General features: G+C 41.7%; 2 protein-coding genes across 2 annotated transcripts; both read left to right on the top strand.

Annotated features, from left to right (window-relative positions):
* The first annotated feature begins 17,983 nt into the window (after positions 1 to 17,983).
* On the top strand, positions 17,984 to 18,916 carry LOC140546614 (histone H2A-like). The gene is made up of 2 exons (XM_072669998.1): positions 17,984 to 18,366; positions 18,796 to 18,916. Exons 1-2 carry the CDS (start codon positions 17,984 to 17,986, stop codon positions 18,914 to 18,916), a joined length of 504 nt encoding a protein of 167 aa, XP_072526099.1.
* Positions 18,917 to 18,971: 55 nt separating this feature from the next.
* LOC140546616 (histone H3) lies at positions 18,972 to 19,382 on the top strand. Its single transcript, XM_072669999.1, has one exon. It carries the CDS (start codon positions 18,972 to 18,974, stop codon positions 19,380 to 19,382), a length of 411 nt encoding a protein of 136 aa, XP_072526100.1.
* Positions 19,383 to 19,857: the final 475 nt, after the last annotated feature.

The following is a 19,857-nucleotide window of genomic DNA, read 5'->3' on the forward strand; positions in this document are numbered from 1 at the left end:
GAAGGTGGATTGAGTTAAAGTGACGGTGAGCTTAGGCCTTTGCCTTAAGATACAAAGGAAGGTTCAGTAAAAGTGAGTTTCAACATAAGCCATCAGCCTGATGATTCGGATACACATGGATACACATGGCCTCGGCCTACTGAGGACTGCACATCTAAGTAGAATGGTCATGACTGCATGGAATGGGTTAAATGAAAGCAAAAGTTTGGTGTGTTGCTTATTGAGATAGAGGGAAGGATGGGGTTAATTTGTTTTAGGACAAGAATGAGATTGCAGTTGTTTCATGTGAGGGGTTCGAATGAGGATGGAGTGATTTTGTATAATGGTTGGATGAAGGATGGGGTTATTTCATTTTAGGGTTGGAGAGAGATGGTGGTGGGGTTTGTATTAGAGTATGAATAAAAATGGGTTATTTTATTTTGGGGTTAGACGGCGGATGGGGTTATTTTGTTTCATGGTTAGAATGATGTTAAGGTTATGTTGTACTAGGTTAAGAGGGAGGACAGAGTTATTTTGTATTAGGACTATTTGGTTTGGTTCACTAAAAGATGAATTTGGTTGAAGTCTTAGGTTAATGGTGAGATTCGAGCGAGCAAGAATAGGTTCATAGATATTTTTTTGATGTAGAGGGTCGGAGCAATGCAAAAGGACGAGGGTAGAGTAAGTAAAATAGTATGGCGGTCAAAGGCCTCAGTTTTATGATGAAGGTGGATTGAGTTAAAGTGACGGTGAGCTTAAGCCTTTGCCTTAGGATACAAAGGAAGGTTCAGTAAAAGTGAGTTTCAACATTAGCCATCAGCCTGATGATTTGGATACACATGGCCTCGGCCTACTGAGGAATGCACATCTAAGTAGAATGGTCATGACTGCATGGAATGGGTTAAATGAAAGTAAAAGTTTAAAAATAATAATTTGGTGTGTTGCTTATTGAGATAGAGGGAGGGATGGGGTTAATTTGTTTTAGTACAAGAATGAGATTTGAGTTGTTTCATGTGAGGGGTTCGAATGAGGATGGAGTGATTTTGTATAATGGTTGGAGGAAGGATGGGGTTATTTCATTTTAGGGTTTGTGAGAGAAGGTGGTGGGGTTTGTATTAGAGTATGAATGAAAATGGGTTATTTTATTTTGGGGTTAGACGGCGGATGGGGTTATTTGGTTTCATGGTTAGAATGATGTTAAGGTTATGTTGTACTAGGTTAAGAGGGAGGACAGAGTTATTTTGTATTAGGACTACTTGGTTTGGTCACAAAAAGATGAATTTGGTTGAAGCCTTAGGTTAATGGTGAGATTCGAGAGAGCAAGAATAGGTTCAGAGCTAGACTTTTGATGTAGAGGGTCGGAGCAAGGCAAAAAGACGAGGGTAGAGTAAGTAAATTTAGGTAGCGTAAGTAAAAAAAGTATGGCGGTGAAAGTGTGTTCAGTGCAGATGTGATCTAGGAAGAGTGAGTAACAGTGGCTTTGTAAGGAGGCCTCAGGTTTATGATGAAGGTGGATTGAGTTAAAGTGACCGTGAGCTTAGGCCTTTGCCTTAGGATACAAAGGAAGGTTCAGTAAAAGTGAGTTTCAACATAAGCCATCAGCCTGATGATTCGGATACACATGGATACACATGGCCTCGGCCTACTGAGGACTGCACATCTAAGTAGAATGGTCATGACTGCATGGAATGGGTTAAATGAAAGCAAAAGTTTGGTGTGTTGCTTATTGAGATAGAGGGAAGGATGGGGTTAATTTGTTTTAGGACAAGAATGAGATTGCAGTTGTTTCATGTGAGGGGTTCGAATGAGGATGGAGTGATTTTGTATAATGGTTGGTTGAAGGATGGGGTTATTTCATTTTAGGGTTGGAGAGAGATGGTGGTGGGGTTTGTATTAGAGTATGAATAAAAATGGGTTATTTTATTTTGGGGTTAGACGGCGGATGGGGTTATTTTGTTTCATGGTTAGAATGATGTTAAGGTTATGTTGTACTAGGTTAAGAGGGAGGACAGAGTTATTTTGTATTAGGACTATTTGGTTTGGTTCACTAAAAGATGAATTTGGTTGAAGTCTTAGGTTAATGGTGAGATTCGAGCGAGCAAGAATAGGTTCATAGATATTTTTTTGATGTAGAGGGTCGGAGCAATGCAAAAGGACGAGGGTAGAGTAAGTAAAATAGTATGGCGGTCAAAGGCCTCAGTTTTATGATGAAGGTGGATTGAGTTAAAGTGACGGTGAGCTTAAGCCTTTGCCTTAGGATACAAAGGAAGGTTCAGTAAAAGTGAGTTTCAACATTAGCCATCAGCCTGATGATTTGGATACACATGGCCTCGGCCTACTGAGGAATGCACATCTAAGTAGAATGGTCATGACTGCATGGAATGGGTTAAATGAAAGTAAAAGTTTAAAAATAATAATTTGGTGTGTTGCTTATTGAGATAGAGGGAGGGATGGGGTTAATTTGTTTTAGTACAAGAATGAGATTTGAGTTGTTTCATGTGAGGGGTTCGAATGAGGATGGAGTGATTTTGTATAATGGTTGGAGGAAGGATGGGGTTATTTCATTTTAGGGTTTGTGAGAGAAGGTGGTGGGGTTTGTATTAGAGTATGAATGAAAATGGGTTATTTTATTTTGGGGTTAGACGGCGGATGGGGTTATTTGGTTTCATGGTTAGAATGATGTTAAGGTTATGTTGTACTAGGTTAAGAGGGAGGACAGAGTTATTTTGTATTAGGACTACTTGGTTTGGTCACAAAAAGATGAATTTGGTTGAAGCCTTAGGTTAATGGTGAGATTCGAGAGAGCAAGAATAGGTTCAGAGCTAGACTTTTGATGTAGAGGGTCGGAGCAAGGCAAAAAGACGAGGGTAGAGTAAGTAAATTTAGGTAGCGTAAGTAAAAAAAAGTATGGCGGTGAAAGTGTGTTCAGTGCAGATGTGATCTAGGAAGAGTGAGTAACAGTAGCTTTGTAAACGAGGCCTCAGGTTTATGATGGAGGTGGATTGTGTTAAAGTGACTGTGAGCTTAGGCCTTTGCCTTTGGAAGGTTCAGAAAAAGTGAATTTCAACATTGGCCATCAGCCTGATGATTTGGATACACATGGCCTCGGCCTACTGAGGAATGCACATCTAAGTAGAATGGTCATGTCTGCATGGAATGGGTTAAATGAAAGTAAAAGTTTAAAAATAATAATTTGGTGTGTTGCTTATTGGGATAGAGGGAGGGATGGGGTTAATTTGTTTTAGTACAAGAATGAGATTGGAGTTGTTTCATGTGAGGGGTTCGAATGAGGATGGAGTGATTTTGTATAATGGTTGGAGGAAGGATGGGGTTATTTCATTTTAGGGTTGGAGAGAGAAGGTGGTGGGGTTTGTATTAGAGTATGAATGAAAATGGGTTATTTTATTTTGGGGTTAGACGGCGGATGGGGTTATTTGGTTTCATGGTTAGAATGATGTTAAGGTTATGTTGTATTAGGTTAAGAGGGAGGACAGAGTTATTTTGTATTAGGACTATTTGGTTTGGTTCACTAAAAGATGAATTTGGTTGAAGTCTTAGGTTAATGGTGAGATTCGAGGGAGCAAGAATAGGTTCATAGATATTTTTTTGATGTAGAGGGTCGGAGCAATGCAAAAGGACGAGGGTAGAGTAAGTAAAATAGTATGGCGGTCAAAGGTCTCAGTTTTATGATGAAGGTGGATTGAGTTAAAGTGACGGTGAGCTTAAGCCTTTGCCTTAGGATACAAAGGAAGGTTCAGTAAAAGTGAGTTTCAACATTAGCCATCAGCCTGATGATTTGGATACACATGGCCTCGGCCTACTGAGGAATGCACATCTAAGTAGAATGGTCATGACTGCATGGAATGGGTTAAATGAAAGTAAAAGTTTAAAAATAATAATTTGGTGTGTTGCTTATTGAGATAGAGGGAGGGATGGGGTTAATTTGTTTTAGTACAAGAATGAGATTTGAGTTGTTTCATGTGAGGGGTTCGAATGAGGATGGAGTGATTTTGTATAATGGTTGGAGGAAGGATGGGGTTATTTCATTTTAGGGTTTGTGAGAGAAGGTGGTGGGGTTTGTATTAGAGTATGAATGAAAATGGGTTATTTTATTTTGGGGTTAGACGGCGGATGGGGTTATTTGGTTTCATGGTTAGAATGATGTTAAGGTTATGTTGTACTAGGTTAAGAGGGAGGACAGAGTTATTTTGTATTAGGACTACTTGGTTTGGTCACAAAAAGATGAATTTGGTTGAAGCCTTAGGTTAATGGTGAGATTCGAGAGAGCAAGAATAGGTTCAGAGCTAGACTTTTGATGTAGAGGGTCGGAGCAAGGCAAAAAGACGAGGGTAGAGTAAGTAAATTTAGGTAGCGTAAGTAAAAAAAGTATGGCGGTGAAAGTGTGTTCAGTGCAGATGTGATCTAGGAAGAGTGAGTAACAGTGGCTTTGTAAGGAGGCCTCAGGTTTATGATGAAGGTGGATTGAGTTAAAGTGACCGTGAGCTTAGGCCTTTGCCTTAGGATACAAAGGAAGGTTCAGTAAAAGTGAGTTTCAACATAAGCCATCAGCCTGATGATTCGGATACACATGGATACACATGGCCTCGGCCTACTGAGGACTGCACATCTAAGTAGAATGGTCATGACTGCATGGAATGGGTTAAATGAAAGCAAAAGTTTGGTGTGTTGCTTATTGAGATAGAGGGAAGGATGGGGTTAATTTGTTTTAGGACAAGAATGAGATTGGAGTTGTTTCATGTGAGGGGTTCGAATGAGGATGGAGTGATTTTGTATAATGGTTGGATGAAGGATGGGGTTATTTCATTTTAGGGTTGGAGAGAGATGGTGGTGGGGTTTGTATTAGAGTATGAATAAAAATGGGTTATTTTATTTTGGGGTTAGACGGCGGATGGGGTTATTTTGTTTCATGGTTAGAATGATGTTAAGGTTATGTTGTACTAGGTTAAGAGGGAGGACAGAGTTATTTTGTATTAGGACTATTTGGTTTGGTTCACTAAAAGATGAATTTGGTTGAAGTCTTAGGTTAATGGTGAGATTCGAGCGAGCAAGAATAGGTTCATAGATATTTTTTTGATGTAGAGGGTCGGAGCAATGCAAAAGGACGAGGGTAGAGTAAGTAAAATAGTATGGCGGTCAAAGGCCTCAGTTTTATGATGAAGGTGGATTGAGTTAAAGTGACGGTGAGCTTAAGCCTTTGCCTTAGGATACAAAGGAAGGTTCAGTAAAAGTGAGTTTCAACATTAGCCATCAGCCTGATGATTTGGATACACATGGCCTCGGCCTACTGAGGAATGCACATCTAAGTAGAATGGTCATGACTGCATGGAATGGGTTAAATGAAAGTAAAAGTTTAAAAATAATAATTTGGTGTGTTGCTTATTGAGATAGAGGGAGGGATGGGGTTAATTTGTTTTAGTACAAGAATGAGATTTGAGTTGTTTCATGTGAGGGGTTCGAATGAGGATGGAGTGATTTTGTATAATGGTTGGAGGAAGGATGGGGTTATTTCATTTTAGGGTTTGTGAGAGAAGGTGGTGGGGTTTGTATTAGAGTATGAATGAAAATGGGTTATTTTATTTTGGGGTTAGACGGCGGATGGGGTTATTTGGTTTCATGGTTAGAATGATGTTAAGGTTATGTTGTACTAGGTTAAGAGGGAGGACAGAGTTATTTTGTATTAGGACTACTTGGTTTGGTCACAAAAAGATGAATTTGGTTGAAGCCTTAGGTTAATGGTGAGATTCGAGAGAGCAAGAATAGGTTCAGAGCTAGACTTTTGATGTAGAGGGTCGGAGCAAGGCAAAAAGACGAGGGTAGAGTAAGTAAATTTAGGTAGCGTAAGTAAAAAAAAGTATGGCGGTGAAAGTGTGTTCAGTGCAGATGTGATCTAGGAAGAGTGAGTAACAGTAGCTTTGTAAACGAGGCCTCAGGTTTATGATGGAGGTGGATTGTGTTAAAGTGACTGTGAGCTTAGGCCTTTGCCTTTGGAAGGTTCAGAAAAAGTGAATTTCAACATTGGCCATCAGCCTGATGATTTGGATACACATGGCCTCGGCCTACTGAGGAATGCACATCTAAGTAGAATGGTCATGTCTGCATGGAATGGGTTAAATGAAAGTAAAAGTTTAAAAATAATAATTTGGTGTGTTGCTTATTGGGATAGAGGGAGGGATGGGGTTAATTTGTTTTAGTACAAGAATGAGATTGGAGTTGTTTCATGTGAGGGGTTCGAATGAGGATGGAGTGATTTTGTATAATGGTTGGAGGAAGGATGGGGTTATTTCATTTTAGGGTTGGAGAGAGAAGGTGGTGGGGTTTGTATTAGAGTATGAATGAAAATGGGTTATTTTATTTTGGGGTTAGACGGCGGATGGGGTTATTTGGTTTCATGGTTAGAATGATGTTAAGGTTATGTTGTATTAGGTTAAGAGGGAGGACAGAGTTATTTTGTATTAGGACTATTTGGTTTGGTTCACTAAAAGATGAATTTGGTTGAAGTCTTAGGTTAATGGTGAGATTCGAGGGAGCAAGAATAGGTTCATAGATATTTTTTTGATGTAGAGGGTCGGAGCAATGCAAAAGGACGAGGGTAGAGTAAGTAAAATAGTATGGCGGTCAAAGGTCTCAGTTTTATGATGAAGGTGGATTGAGTTAAAGTGACGGTGAGCTTAAGCCTTTGCCTTAGGATACAAAGGAAGGTTCAGTAAAAGTGAGTTTCAACATTAGCCATCAGCCTGATGATTTGGATACACATGGCCTCGGCCTACTGAGGAATGCACATCTAAGTAGAATGGTCATGACTGCATGGAATGGGTTAAATGAAAGTAAAAGTTTAAAAATAATAATTTGGTGTGTTGCTTATTGAGATAGAGGGAGGGATGGGGTTAATTTGTTTTAGTACAAGAATGAGATTTGAGTTGTTTCATGTGAGGGGTTCGAATGAGGATGGAGTGATTTTGTATAATGGTTGGAGGAAGGATGGGGTTATTTCATTTTAGGGTTTGTGAGAGAAGGTGGTGGGGTTTGTATTAGAGTATGAATGAAAATGGGTTATTTTATTTTGGGGTTAGACGGCGGATGGGGTTATTTGGTTTCATGGTTAGAATGATGTTAAGGTTATGTTGTACTAGGTTAAGAGGGAGGACAGAGTTATTTTGTATTAGGACTACTTGGTTTGGTCACAAAAAGATGAATTTGGTTGAAGCCTTAGGTTAATGGTGAGATTCGAGAGAGCAAGAATAGGTTCAGAGCTAGACTTTTGATGTAGAGGGTCGGAGCAAGGCAAAAAGACGAGGGTAGAGTAAGTAAATTTAGGTAGCGTAAGTAAAAAAAAGTATGGCGGTGAAAGTGTGTTCAGTGCAGATGTGATCTAGGAAGAGTGAGTAACAGTAGCTTTGTAAACGAGGCCTCAGGTTTATGATGGAGGTGGATTGTGTTAAAGTGACTGTGAGCTTAGGCCTTTGCCTTTGGAAGGTTCAGAAAAAGTGAATTTCAACATTGGCCATCAGCCTGATGATTTGGATACACATGGCCTCGGCCTACTGAGGAATGCACATCTAAGTAGAATGGTCATGTCTGCATGGAATGGGTTAAATGAAAGTAAAAGTTTAAAAATAATAATTTGGTGTGTTGCTTATTGGGATAGAGGGAGGGATGGGGTTAATTTGTTTTAGTACAAGAATGAGATTGGAGTTGTTTCATGTGAGGGGTTCGAATGAGGATGGAGTGATTTTGTATAATGGTTGGAGGAAGGATGGGGTTATTTCATTTTAGGGTTGGAGAGAGAAGGTGGTGGGGTTTGTATTAGAGTATGAATGAAAATGGGTTATTTTATTTTGGGGTTAGACGGCGGATGGGGTTATTTGGTTTCATGGTTAGAATGATGTTAAGGTTATGTTGTATTAGGTTAAGAGGGAGGACAGAGTTATTTTGTATTAGGACTATTTGGTTTGGTTCACTAAAAGATGAATTTGGTTGAAGTCTTAGGTTAATGGTGAGATTCGAGGGAGCAAGAATAGGTTCATAGATATTTTTTTGATGTAGAGGGTCGGAGCAATGCAAAAGGACGAGGGTAGAGTAAGTAAAATAGTATGGCGGTCAAAGGTCTCAGTTTTATGATGAAGGTGGATTGAGTTAAAGTGACGGTGAGCTTAAGCCTTTGCCTTAGGATACAAAGGAAGGTTCAGTAAAAGTGAGTTTCAACATTAGCCATCAGCCTGATGATTTGGATACACATGGCCTCGGCCTACTGAGGAATGCACATCTAAGTAGAATGGTCATGACTGCATGGAATGGGTTAAATGAAAGTAAAAGTTTAAAAATAATAATTTGGTGTGTTGCTTATTGAGATAGAGGGAGGGATGGGGTTAATTTGTTTTAGTACAAGAATGAGATTTGAGTTGTTTCATGTGAGGGGTTCGAATGAGGATGGAGTGATTTTGTATAATGGTTGGAGGAAGGATGGGGTTATTTCATTTTAGGGTTTGTGAGAGAAGGTGGTGGGGTTTGTATTAGAGTATGAATGAAAATGGGTTATTTTATTTTGGGGTTAGACGGCGGATGGGGTTATTTGGTTTCATGGTTAGAATGATGTTAAGGTTATGTTGTACTAGGTTAAGAGGGAGGACAGAGTTATTTTGTATTAGGACTATTTGGTTTGGTTCACTAAAAGATGAATTTGGTTGAAGTCTTAGGTTAATGGTGAGATTCGAGCGAGCAAGAATAGGTTCATAGATATTTTTTTGATGTAGAGGGTCGGAGCAATGCAAAAGGACGAGGGTAGAGTAAGTAAAATAGTATGGCGGTCAAAGGCCTCAGTTTTATGATGAAGGTGGATTGAGTTAAAGTGACGGTGAGCTTAAGCCTTTGCCTTAGGATACAAAGGAAGGTTCAGTAAAAGTGAGTTTCAACATTAGCCATCAGCCTGATGATTTGGATACACATGGCCTCGGCCTACTGAGGAATGCACATCTAAGTAGAATGGTCATGACTGCATGGAATGGGTTAAATGAAAGTAAAAGTTTAAAAATAATAATTTGGTGTGTTGCTTATTGAGATAGAGGGAGGGATGGGGTTAATTTGTTTTAGTACAAGAATGAGATTTGAGTTGTTTCATGTGAGGGGTTCGAATGAGGATGGAGTGATTTTGTATAATGGTTGGAGGAAGGATGGGGTTATTTCATTTTAGGGTTTGTGAGAGAAGGTGGTGGGGTTTGTATTAGAGTATGAATGAAAATGGGTTATTTTATTTTGGGGTTAGACGGCGGATGGGGTTATTTGGTTTCATGGTTAGAATGATGTTAAGGTTATGTTGTACTAGGTTAAGAGGGAGGACAGAGTTATTTTGTATTAGGACTACTTGGTTTGGTCACAAAAAGATGAATTTGGTTGAAGCCTTAGGTTAATGGTGAGATTCGAGAGAGCAAGAATAGGTTCAGAGCTAGACTTTTGATGTAGAGGGTCGGAGCAAGGCAAAAAGACGAGGGTAGAGTAAGTAAATTTAGGTAGCGTAAGTAAAAAAAAGTATGGCGGTGAAAGTGTGTTCAGTGCAGATGTGATCTAGGAAGAGTGAGTAACAGTAGCTTTGTAAACGAGGCCTCAGGTTTATGATGGAGGTGGATTGTGTTAAAGTGACTGTGAGCTTAGGCCTTTGCCTTTGGAAGGTTCAGAAAAAGTGAATTTCAACATTGGCCATCAGCCTGATGATTTGGATACACATGGCCTCGGCCTACTGAGGAATGCACATCTAAGTAGAATGGTCATGTCTGCATGGAATGGGTTAAATGAAAGTAAAAGTTTAAAAATAATAATTTGGTGTGTTGCTTATTGGGATAGAGGGAGGGATGGGGTTAATTTGTTTTAGTACAAGAATGAGATTGGAGTTGTTTCATGTGAGGGGTTCGAATGAGGATGGAGTGATTTTGTATAATGGTTGGAGGAAGGATGGGGTTATTTCATTTTAGGGTTGGAGAGAGAAGGTGGTGGGGTTTGTATTAGAGTATGAATGAAAATGGGTTATTTTATTTTGGGGTTAGACGGCGGATGGGGTTATTTGGTTTCATGGTTAGAATGATGTTAAGGTTATGTTGTATTAGGTTAAGAGGGAGGACAGAGTTATTTTGTATTAGGACTATTTGGTTTGGTTCACTAAAAGATGAATTTGGTTGAAGTCTTAGGTTAATGGTGAGATTCGAGGGAGCAAGAATAGGTTCATAGATATTTTTTTGATGTAGAGGGTCGGAGCAATGCAAAAGGACGAGGGTAGAGTAAGTAAAATAGTATGGCGGTCAAAGGTCTCAGTTTTATGATGAAGGTGGATTGAGTTAAAGTGACGGTGAGCTTAAGCCTTTGCCTTAGGATACAAAGGAAGGTTCAGTAAAAGTGAGTTTCAACATTAGCCATCAGCCTGATGATTTGGATACACATGGCCTCGGCCTACTGAGGAATGCACATCTAAGTAGAATGGTCATGACTGCATGGAATGGGTTAAATGAAAGTAAAAGTTTAAAAATAATAATTTGGTGTGTTGCTTATTGAGATAGAGGGAGGGATGGGGTTAATTTGTTTTAGTACAAGAATGAGATTTGAGTTGTTTCATGTGAGGGGTTCGAATGAGGATGGAGTGATTTTGTATAATGGTTGGAGGAAGGATGGGGTTATTTCATTTTAGGGTTTGTGAGAGAAGGTGGTGGGGTTTGTATTAGAGTATGAATGAAAATGGGTTATTTTATTTTGGGGTTAGACGGCGGATGGGGTTATTTGGTTTCATGGTTAGAATGATGTTAAGGTTATGTTGTACTAGGTTAAGAGGGAGGACAGAGTTATTTTGTATTAGGACTACTTGGTTTGGTCACAAAAAGATGAATTTGGTTGAAGCCTTAGGTTAATGGTGAGATTCGAGAGAGCAAGAATAGGTTCAGAGCTAGACTTTTGATGTAGAGGGTCGGAGCAAGGCAAAAAGACGAGGGTAGAGTAAGTAAATTTAGGTAGCGTAAGTAAAAAAAAGTATGGCGGTGAAAGTGTGTTCAGTGCAGATGTGATCTAGGAAGAGTGAGTAACAGTGGCTTTGTAAGGAGGCCTCAGGTTTATGATGAAGGTGGATTGAGTTAAAGTGACGGTGAGCTTAGGCCTTTGCCTTAAGATACAAAGGAAGGTTCAGTAAAAGTGAGTTTCAACATAAGCCATCAGCCTGATGATTCGGATACACATGGATACACATGGCCTCGGCCTACTGAGGACTGCACATCTAAGTAGAATGGTCATGACTGCATGGAATGGGTTAAATGAAAGCAAAAGTTTGGTGTGTTGCTTATTGAGATAGAGGGAAGGATGGGGTTAATTTGTTTTAGGACAAGAATGAGATTGCAGTTGTTTCATGTGAGGGGTTCGAATGAGGATGGAGTGATTTTGTATAATGGTTGGATGAAGGATGGGGTTATTTCATTTTAGGGTTGGAGAGAGATGGTGGTGGGGTTTGTATTAGAGTATGAATAAAAATGGGTTATTTTATTTTGGGGTTAGACGGCGGATGGGGTTATTTTGTTTCATGGTTAGAATGATGTTAAGGTTATGTTGTACTAGGTTAAGAGGGAGGACAGAGTTATTTTGTATTAGGACTATTTGGTTTGGTTCACTAAAAGATGAATTTGGTTGAAGTCTTAGGTTAATGGTGAGATTCGAGCGAGCAAGAATAGGTTCATAGATATTTTTTTGATGTAGAGGGTCGGAGCAATGCAAAAGGACGAGGGTAGAGTAAGTAAAATAGTATGGCGGTCAAAGGCCTCAGTTTTATGATGAAGGTGGATTGAGTTAAAGTGACGGTGAGCTTAAGCCTTTGCCTTAGGATACAAAGGAAGGTTCAGTAAAAGTGAGTTTCAACATTAGCCATCAGCCTGATGATTTGGATACACATGGCCTCGGCCTACTGAGGAATGCACATCTAAGTAGAATGGTCATGACTGCATGGAATGGGTTAAATGAAAGTAAAAGTTTAAAAATAATAATTTGGTGTGTTGCTTATTGAGATAGAGGGAGGGATGGGGTTAATTTGTTTTAGTACAAGAATGAGATTTGAGTTGTTTCATGTGAGGGGTTCGAATGAGGATGGAGTGATTTTGTATAATGGTTGGAGGAAGGATGGGGTTATTTCATTTTAGGGTTTGTGAGAGAAGGTGGTGGGATTTGTATTAGAGTATGAATGAAAATGGGTTATTTTATTTTGGGGTTAGACAGCGGATGGGGTTATTTGGTTTCATGGTTAGAATGATGTTAAGGTTATGTTGTACTAGGTTAAGAGGGAGGACAGAGTTATTTTGTATTAGGACTACTTGGTTTGGTCACAAAAAGATGAATTTGGTTGAAGCCTTAGGTTAATGGTGAGATTCGAGAGAGCAAGAATAGGTTCAGAGCTAGATTTTTGATGTAGAGGGTCGGAGCAAGGCAAAAAGACGAGGGTAGAGTAAGTAAATTTAGGTAGCGTAAGTAAAAAAAGTATGGCGGTGAAAGTGTGTTCAGTGCAGATGTGATCTAGGAAGAGTGAGTAACAGTAGCTTTGTAAACGAGGCCTCAGGTTTATGATGGAGGTGGATTGTGTTAAAGTGACTGTGAGCTTAGGCCTTTGCCTTTGGAAGGTTCAGAAAAAGTGAATTTCAACATTGGCCATCAGCCTGATGATTTGGATACACATGGCCTCGGCCTACTGAGGAATGCACATCTAAGTAGAATGGTCATGTCTGCATGGAATGGGTTAAATGAAAGTAAAAGTTTAAAAATAATAATTTGGTGTGTTGCTTATTGGGATAGAGGGAGGGATGGGGTTAATTTGTTTTAGTACAAGAATGAGATTGGAGTTGTTTCATGTGAGGGGTTCGAATGAGGATGGAGTGATTTTGTATAATGGTTGGAGGAAGGATGGGGTTATTTCATTTTAGGGTTGGAGAGAGAAGGTGGTGGGGTTTGTATTAGAGTATGAATGAAAATGGGTTATTTTATTTTGGGGTTAGACGGCGGATGGGGTTATTTGGTTTCATGGTTAGAATGATGTTAAGGTTATGTTGTATTAGGTTAAGAGGGAGGACAGAGTTATTTTGTATTAGGACTATTTGGTTTGGTTCACTAAAAGATGAATTTGGTTGAAGTCTTAGGTTAATGGTGAGATTCGAGGGAGCAAGAATAGGTTCATAGATATTTTTTTGATGTAGAGGGTCGGAGCAATGCAAAAGGACGAGGGTAGAGTAAGTAAAATAGTATGGCGGTCAAAGGTCTCAGTTTTATGATGAAGGTGGATTGAGTTAAAGTGACGGTGAGCTTAAGCCTTTGCCTTAGGATACAAAGGAAGGTTCAGTAAAAGTGAGTTTCAACATTAGCCATCAGCCTGATGATTTGGATACACATGGCCTCGGCCTACTGAGGAATGCACATCTAAGTAGAATGGTCATGACTGCATGGAATGGGTTAAATGAAAGTAAAAGTTTAAAAATAATAATTTGGTGTGTTGCTTATTGAGATAGAGGGAGGGATGGGGTTAATTTGTTTTAGTACAAGAATGAGATTTGAGTTGTTTCATGTGAGGGGTTCGAATGAGGATGGAGTGATTTTGTATAATGGTTGGAGGAAGGATGGGGTTATTTCATTTTAGGGTTTGTGAGAGAAGGTGGTGGGGTTTGTATTAGAGTATGAATGAAAATGGGTTATTTTATTTTGGGGTTAGACGGCGGATGGGGTTATTTGGTTTCATGGTTAGAATGATGTTAAGGTTATGTTGTACTAGGTTAAGAGGGAGGACAGAGTTATTTTGTATTAGGACTACTTGGTTTGGTCACAAAAAGATGAATTTGGTTGAAGCCTTAGGTTAATGGTGAGATTCGAGAGAGCAAGAATAGGTTCAGAGCTAGACTTTTGATGTAGAGGGTCGGAGCAAGGCAAAAAGACGAGGGTAGAGTAAGTAAATTTAGGTAGCGTAAGTAAAAAAAAGTATGGCGGTGAAAGTGTGTTCAGTGCAGATGTGATCTAGGAAGAGTGAGTAACAGTGGCTTTGTAAGGAGGCCTCAGGTTTATGATGAAGGTGGATTGAGTTAAAGTGACCGTGAGCTTATGCCTTTGCCTTAGGATACAAAGGAAGGTTCAGTAAAAGTGAGTTTCAACATAAGCCATCAGCCTGATGATTCGGATACACATGGATACACATGGCCTCGGCCTACTGAGGACTGCACATCTAAGTAGAATGGTCATGACTGCATGGAATGGGTTAAATGAAAGCAAAAGTTTGGTGTGTTGCTTATTGAGATAGAGGGAAGGATGGGGTTAATTTGTTTTAGGACAAGAATGAGATTGCAGTTGTTTCATGTGAGGGGTTCGAATGAGGATGGAGTGATTTTGTATAATGGTTGGATGAAGGATGGGGTTATTTCATTTTAGGGTTGGAGAGAGATGGTGGTGGGGTTTGTATTAGAGTATGAATAAAAATGGGTTATTTTATTTTGGGGTTAGACGGCGGATGGGGTTATTTTGTTTCATGGTTAGAATGATGTTAAGGTTATGTTGTACTAGGTTAAGAGGGAGGACAGAGTTATTTTGTATTAGGACTATTTGGTTTGGTTCACTAAAAGATGAATTTGGTTGAAGTCTTAGGTTAATGGTGAGATTCGAGCGAGCAAGAATAGGTTCATAGATATTTTTTTGATGTAGAGGGTCGGAGCAATGCAAAAGGACGAGGGTAGAGTAAGTAAAATAGTATGGCGGTCAAAGGCCTCAGTTTTATGATGAAGGTGGATTGAGTTAAAGTGACGGTGAGCTTAAGCCTTTGCCTTAGGATACAAAGGAAGGTTCAGTAAAAGTGAGTTTCAACATTAGCCATCAGCCTGATGATTTGGATACACATGGCCTCGGCCTACTGAGGAATGCACATCTAAGTAGAATGGTCATGACTGCATGGAATGGGTTAAATGAAAGTAAAAGTTTAAAAATAATAATTTGGTGTGTTGCTTATTGAGATAGAGGGAGGGATGGGGTTAATTTGTTTTAGTACAAGAATGAGATTGGAGTTGTTTCATGTGAGGGGTTCGAATGAGGATGGAGTGATTTTGTATAATGGTTGGAGGAAGGATGGGGTTATTTCATTTTAGGGTTTGTGAGAGAAGGTGGTGGGGTTTGTATTAGAGTATGAATGAAAATGGGTTATTTTATTTTGGGGTTAGACGGCGGATGGGGTTATTTGGTTTCATGGTTAGAATGATGTTAAGGTTATGTTGTACTAGGTTAAGAGGGAGGACAGAGTTATTTTGTATTAGGACTACTTGGTTTGGTCACAAAAAGATGAATTTGGTTGAAGCCTTAGGTTAATGGTGAGATTCGAGAGAGCAAGAATAGGTTCAGAGCTAGACTTTTGATGTAGAGGGTCGGAGCAAGGCAAAAAGACGAGGGTAGAGTAAGTAAATTTAGGTAGCGTAAGTAAAAAAAGTATGGCGGTGAAAGTGTGTTCAGTGCAGATGTGATCTAGGAAGAGTGAGTAACAGTAGCTTTGTAAACGAGGCCTCAGGTTTATGATGGAGGTGGATTGTGTTAAAGTGACTGTGAGCTTAGGCCTTTGCCTTAGGAAGGTTCAGAAAAAAGTGAATTTCAACATTGGCCGTCAGCCTGATGATTTGGATACACATGGCCTCGGCCTACTGAGGAATGCACATCTAAGTAGAATGGTCATGTCTGCATGGAATGGGTTAAATGAAAGTAAAAGTTTAAAAATAATAATTTGGTGTGTTGCTTATTGGGATAGAGGGAGGGATGGGGTTAATTTGTTTTAGTACAAGAATGAGATTGGAGTTGTTTCATGTGAGGGGTTCGAATGAGGATGGAGTGATTTTGTATAATGGTTGGAGGAAGGATGGGGTTATTTTATTTAGGGTTGGAGAGAGAAAATGGTTATTTTCTATTAGGGTTAAAATGAAAAATGGGGTTTTAGGGTTTAAATGAGCTTGGGTTTATTTTGTATTGGGGTTAGAGTGAAGGTGCAGTTATTTTGTATTAGGCTTGAAAAAGGGCATCATTGTTTTATGTTATGTTTAGAATAAGTTTTGTCTTTTTTTTTTTTTGTTATTTTGTTTTTTGTGTTTTAGGGTTGGGGGGGTGTATGCAGTTATTTTGTGTTAGGGTTAGTATGAGATTTTTGGCTATGGTATATTGGGTGTGTTACGAGTGCGTATTAGGGGACCTATGGAGAGCCGTTCCGAGTGTGGAAGCGCCGGTGACAAAGACGCATCGACGGTGGAAGTCATACTGCGCACACACGGCAACACTGTGCTTTACACACTCCTCAAGGTCGCCTCGCACGACGAGCAAAACAACGCACCCACGTCTCGGATGCCCAGCACGCTCTCGCCGAGGCTCTCCTCCAACGCACCGGATAACACTCGCCCAGTTCGTGGCACCTTTTGTCGCCGTTTTCCACCGATTAGCACGCCAAATGCGCCGCCGCCCGTTCGGCACGCCGGTAGCGTGGCACGCTTCGGTGAGCGCCGTATCAAACGCGGCGTCGTTACGCTGCCCTTCCCGTCTTCTCAACACACGGTGGAGCCTCTCGGAGACGAAAGAGCATTTCTACGCTCGCCAAGTTGAGCTTTCGCCCATATTTCGCTCGACAAACGCCGAGAGAAAACACAAGTGCGAGACCGTCGCTGCCACACGGCTGTGCGGCATCGAGCGAGTTGAGTCTACAACGTTCTCATGTGGCTTTTAAGGGCCGGCCCCCTCGCTGCAGCGGGAGGTTCTACAGAACGCTGCAGCAGTTTGTGCTCACTCGCGCTCACAGCAAAGCAGAACAATGGCAGAAGTCGCTCCAGCCCCAGCCGCCTCGGCGCCCGCCAAGGCCCCCAAGAAGAAGGCCGCCGCCCGCCCCAAGAAAGCCGGCCCCAGCGTGGGCGAGCTCATCGTCAAGGCCGTCTCGGCTTCCAAGGAGAGGAGCGGCGTGTCTCTCGCCGCCATGAAGAAAGCCCTGGCTGCCGGCGGCTACGACGTCGAGAAGAACAACTCACGCGTTAAGCTCGCCGTCAAGAGCCTCGTCACCAAGGGCACTCTGGTGCAGACCAAAGGCACCGGCGCGTCGGGCTCTTTCAAGCTTAACAAGAAGCAGGCCGAGGCAAAGAAGAAGCCGGCCGCCAAGAAACCGGCACCTAAAGCTAAGAAGCCGGCCGCCAAGAAACCAGTCGCGGCCAAGAAGCCCAAGAAGGTAGCAGCCAAGAAACCCACTGCGGCTAAGAAATCCCCCAAGAAGGCCAAGAAGCCCGTCGCGGCCGCTAAGAAGGCAGCGAAGAGCCCCAAGAAGGCCAAGAAGCCGGCGGCTCCCAAAAAGGCGACCAAGAGCCCAAAGAAAGCCAAAACGGTCAAGCCTAAAGCAGCTAAGCCCAAGGCGGCGAAGGCGAAAAAGGCTGCCCCTAAGAAGAAGTAAACAGTAACGCCGTTTACCTTCATGTCTTGTTTCTCTATTCAACGGCTCTTTTAAGAGCCACCCACAGTTTCATAAAAAAAACAGCTTTTTTCCCCCCTTGTTACTGCACAATGAATTGATTGTTAAAAAAAAAAAAACACTCAACAACACAAAAATAGCTCTCATTAGTTTCCCCACACAATAATTATATATGATCAATATATATATTTTTTTGGTTTGGTCATACGTGTTACATTTGAGCGGGAAAGGGAAAGGAAACGCGGGGCACGAGTGGGGGTAAATGTTTCTTTCTTTAACCCGTTTTCTTTCTTCCTTTCTTTCTCTCTCTCGCTCACACAGACACACAGCACGAGAGGAGGAGGGGGTCGGGTAGGAAAGCGAGCAGAGGTGGGAGGACGCTAGAGTCTGACGGCGGAAATGCGATTGGCTGTTGGTGCGCGTAGCTTTTAGCCAATAGGACCGTAGGCGATTTTGCTATATCAACGGCGCTCGTTGGCCGGCGTGCATTATTTCAGCTTTGTTCGACGAACACGACTGACGCGAATCATGAGTGGAAGAGGCAAAACCGGTGGTAAAGCTAGGGCCAAGGCTAAGACTCGTTCGTCCCGCGCCGGACTGCAGTTCCCAGTTGGCCGTGTGCACAGGCTCCTGCGTAAAGGCAACTACGCTGAGCGGGTCGGCGCCGGCGCTCCCGTCTACTTGGCCGCCGTCCTGGAGTATCTCACCGCTGAGATTCTCGAGTTGGCTGGCAACGCCGCCCGCGACAACAAGAAGACCCGTATCATCCCCCGTCACCTGCAGCTGGCTGTTCGTAACGACGAGGAGCTGAACAAACTGCTCGGAGGAGTCACTATCGCCCAAGGTGGTGTGCTGCCCAACATTCAGGCTGTACTGCTGCCTAAGAAGACCGAGAAGACTGTGAAGACAAAGTAAATTGGCGCTCTCCGTTGATTTATCTATACACAAAGGCTCTTTTAAGAGCCACCCATTTTTTCTAAGAAAAGTGCTGCTCCTTTACAAACAACACTACATATTCTTCACGTGATTTCCAACTGCATAAAAAAATAATAGCTTTATGAACCGAGTTATTATATAAACACACTGCCATGCAATACCCAATTGCCCTTTTTCATATATTTCACGTACTGAGATCAACACCCTATGCATATGTGCATGTATACACACATTCTCTCGCTCTCTCACACACACACACACACACACACTGTGTTTAATGTTCGCTGTAATGTACAGTACATTGATTAGTTTGATCATATTATTGTTCTTATTATTATATATTCTTTTAATGCTTTTTTTTCTTTGTTGTTTTGTATTACAGGAGCCCGCCGTTTTGCTTTTAGGTTTGAAAAGAAGACGCCCAATAGTGTGTCACCGACGCATTGCCGGCCGCCCAATGGGAAACGGACAACTTCAAGACGCCCAATGAGCGGCAAGCGGCTTGAAAGCTTAAAAGCCATGTGAAGCGAGCGAGAGCTCATTCTCTTTCTTTTCCCCGAGAGGAGTAGAGTTCAACGCGATGGCAAGAACCAAGCAGACCGCCCGTAAGTCCACCGGTGGCAAGGCCCCGAGGAAGCAGCTCGCCACCAAGGCTGCTCGCAAAAGCGCCCCAGCCACCGGTGGCGTGAAAAAGCCTCACCGTTACAGGCCCGGCACCGTGGCTCTGAGGGAGATCCGCCGCTACCAGAAATCTACTGAGCTGCTGATCCGTAAGCTGCCCTTCCAGCGCCTAGTGCGTGAGATCGCTCAGGACTTCAAGACTGATCTCCGCTTCCAGAGCTCCGCCGTCATGGCCCTGCAGGAGGCTAGCGAGGCGTACTTGGTGGGTCTGTTTGAAGATACTAACCTGTGCGCTATCCACGCCAAGAGAGTCACCATCATGCCTAAAGACATCCAGCTGGCCCGCCGTATTCGCGGAGAGCGCGCTTAAACAGAGCGCTTCGACGTTTACCTGAAATACCCAACGGCTCTTTTAAGAGCCACCTACCCGTGTCCGCGCCGAAACAGCAAATGTCCGCCTCACCTCGGTGTTGCGTTTATATAATGTAAGGCTATTATGACGCGTGCGCTTCTAAATTCCATAGGACTGAGCGAGCGAAACCAGCCGTGAGACAGTGGTTGTGAAGATTAGGGAAAAAAAACAACTTCTATATGTGTGTCTATATATATATAACGTTTTGTACTACATTTCACATCAAAATCGCCATATTTAACGTGTTTTAATACATATGAATACTTTTCTTTTAATACCTATCAATATGTTTATACCTATTTAATAGTTTGGAAACAGTTCATTCACCCCAGCAGAAAGTAGAAGCCACTGCCCTTTCAGTAGAACACTACACTTTACACTATGTAGTGTTTAGGCCGGTTTTGGCCTATTACAAACGGCATTAGTCATGGAT

Source organism: Salminus brasiliensis, chromosome 24 (genome assembly GCF_030463535.1).
Source record: "Salminus brasiliensis chromosome 24, fSalBra1.hap2, whole genome shotgun sequence".
NCBI lineage: Eukaryota > Metazoa > Chordata > Actinopteri > Characiformes > Bryconidae > Salminus > Salminus brasiliensis.

What these genes read in the sequence shown, in the direction of transcription:
- LOC140546614 (XM_072669998.1), top strand. Translation starts at nt 17,984, where the DNA reads ATGAGTGGAAGAGGCAAAACCGGTGGTAAAGCTAGGGCCAAGGCTAAG. An exon ending in GAGAAGACTGTGAAGACAAA is followed by an intron (nt 18,367 to 18,795) that starts GTAAATTGGCGC and finishes TTTTGCTTTTAG; the next exon opens with GTTTGAAAAGAAGACGCCCA.
- LOC140546616 (XM_072669999.1), top strand. Translation starts at nt 18,972, where the DNA reads ATGGCAAGAACCAAGCAGACCGCCCGTAAGTCCACCGGTGGCAAGGCC.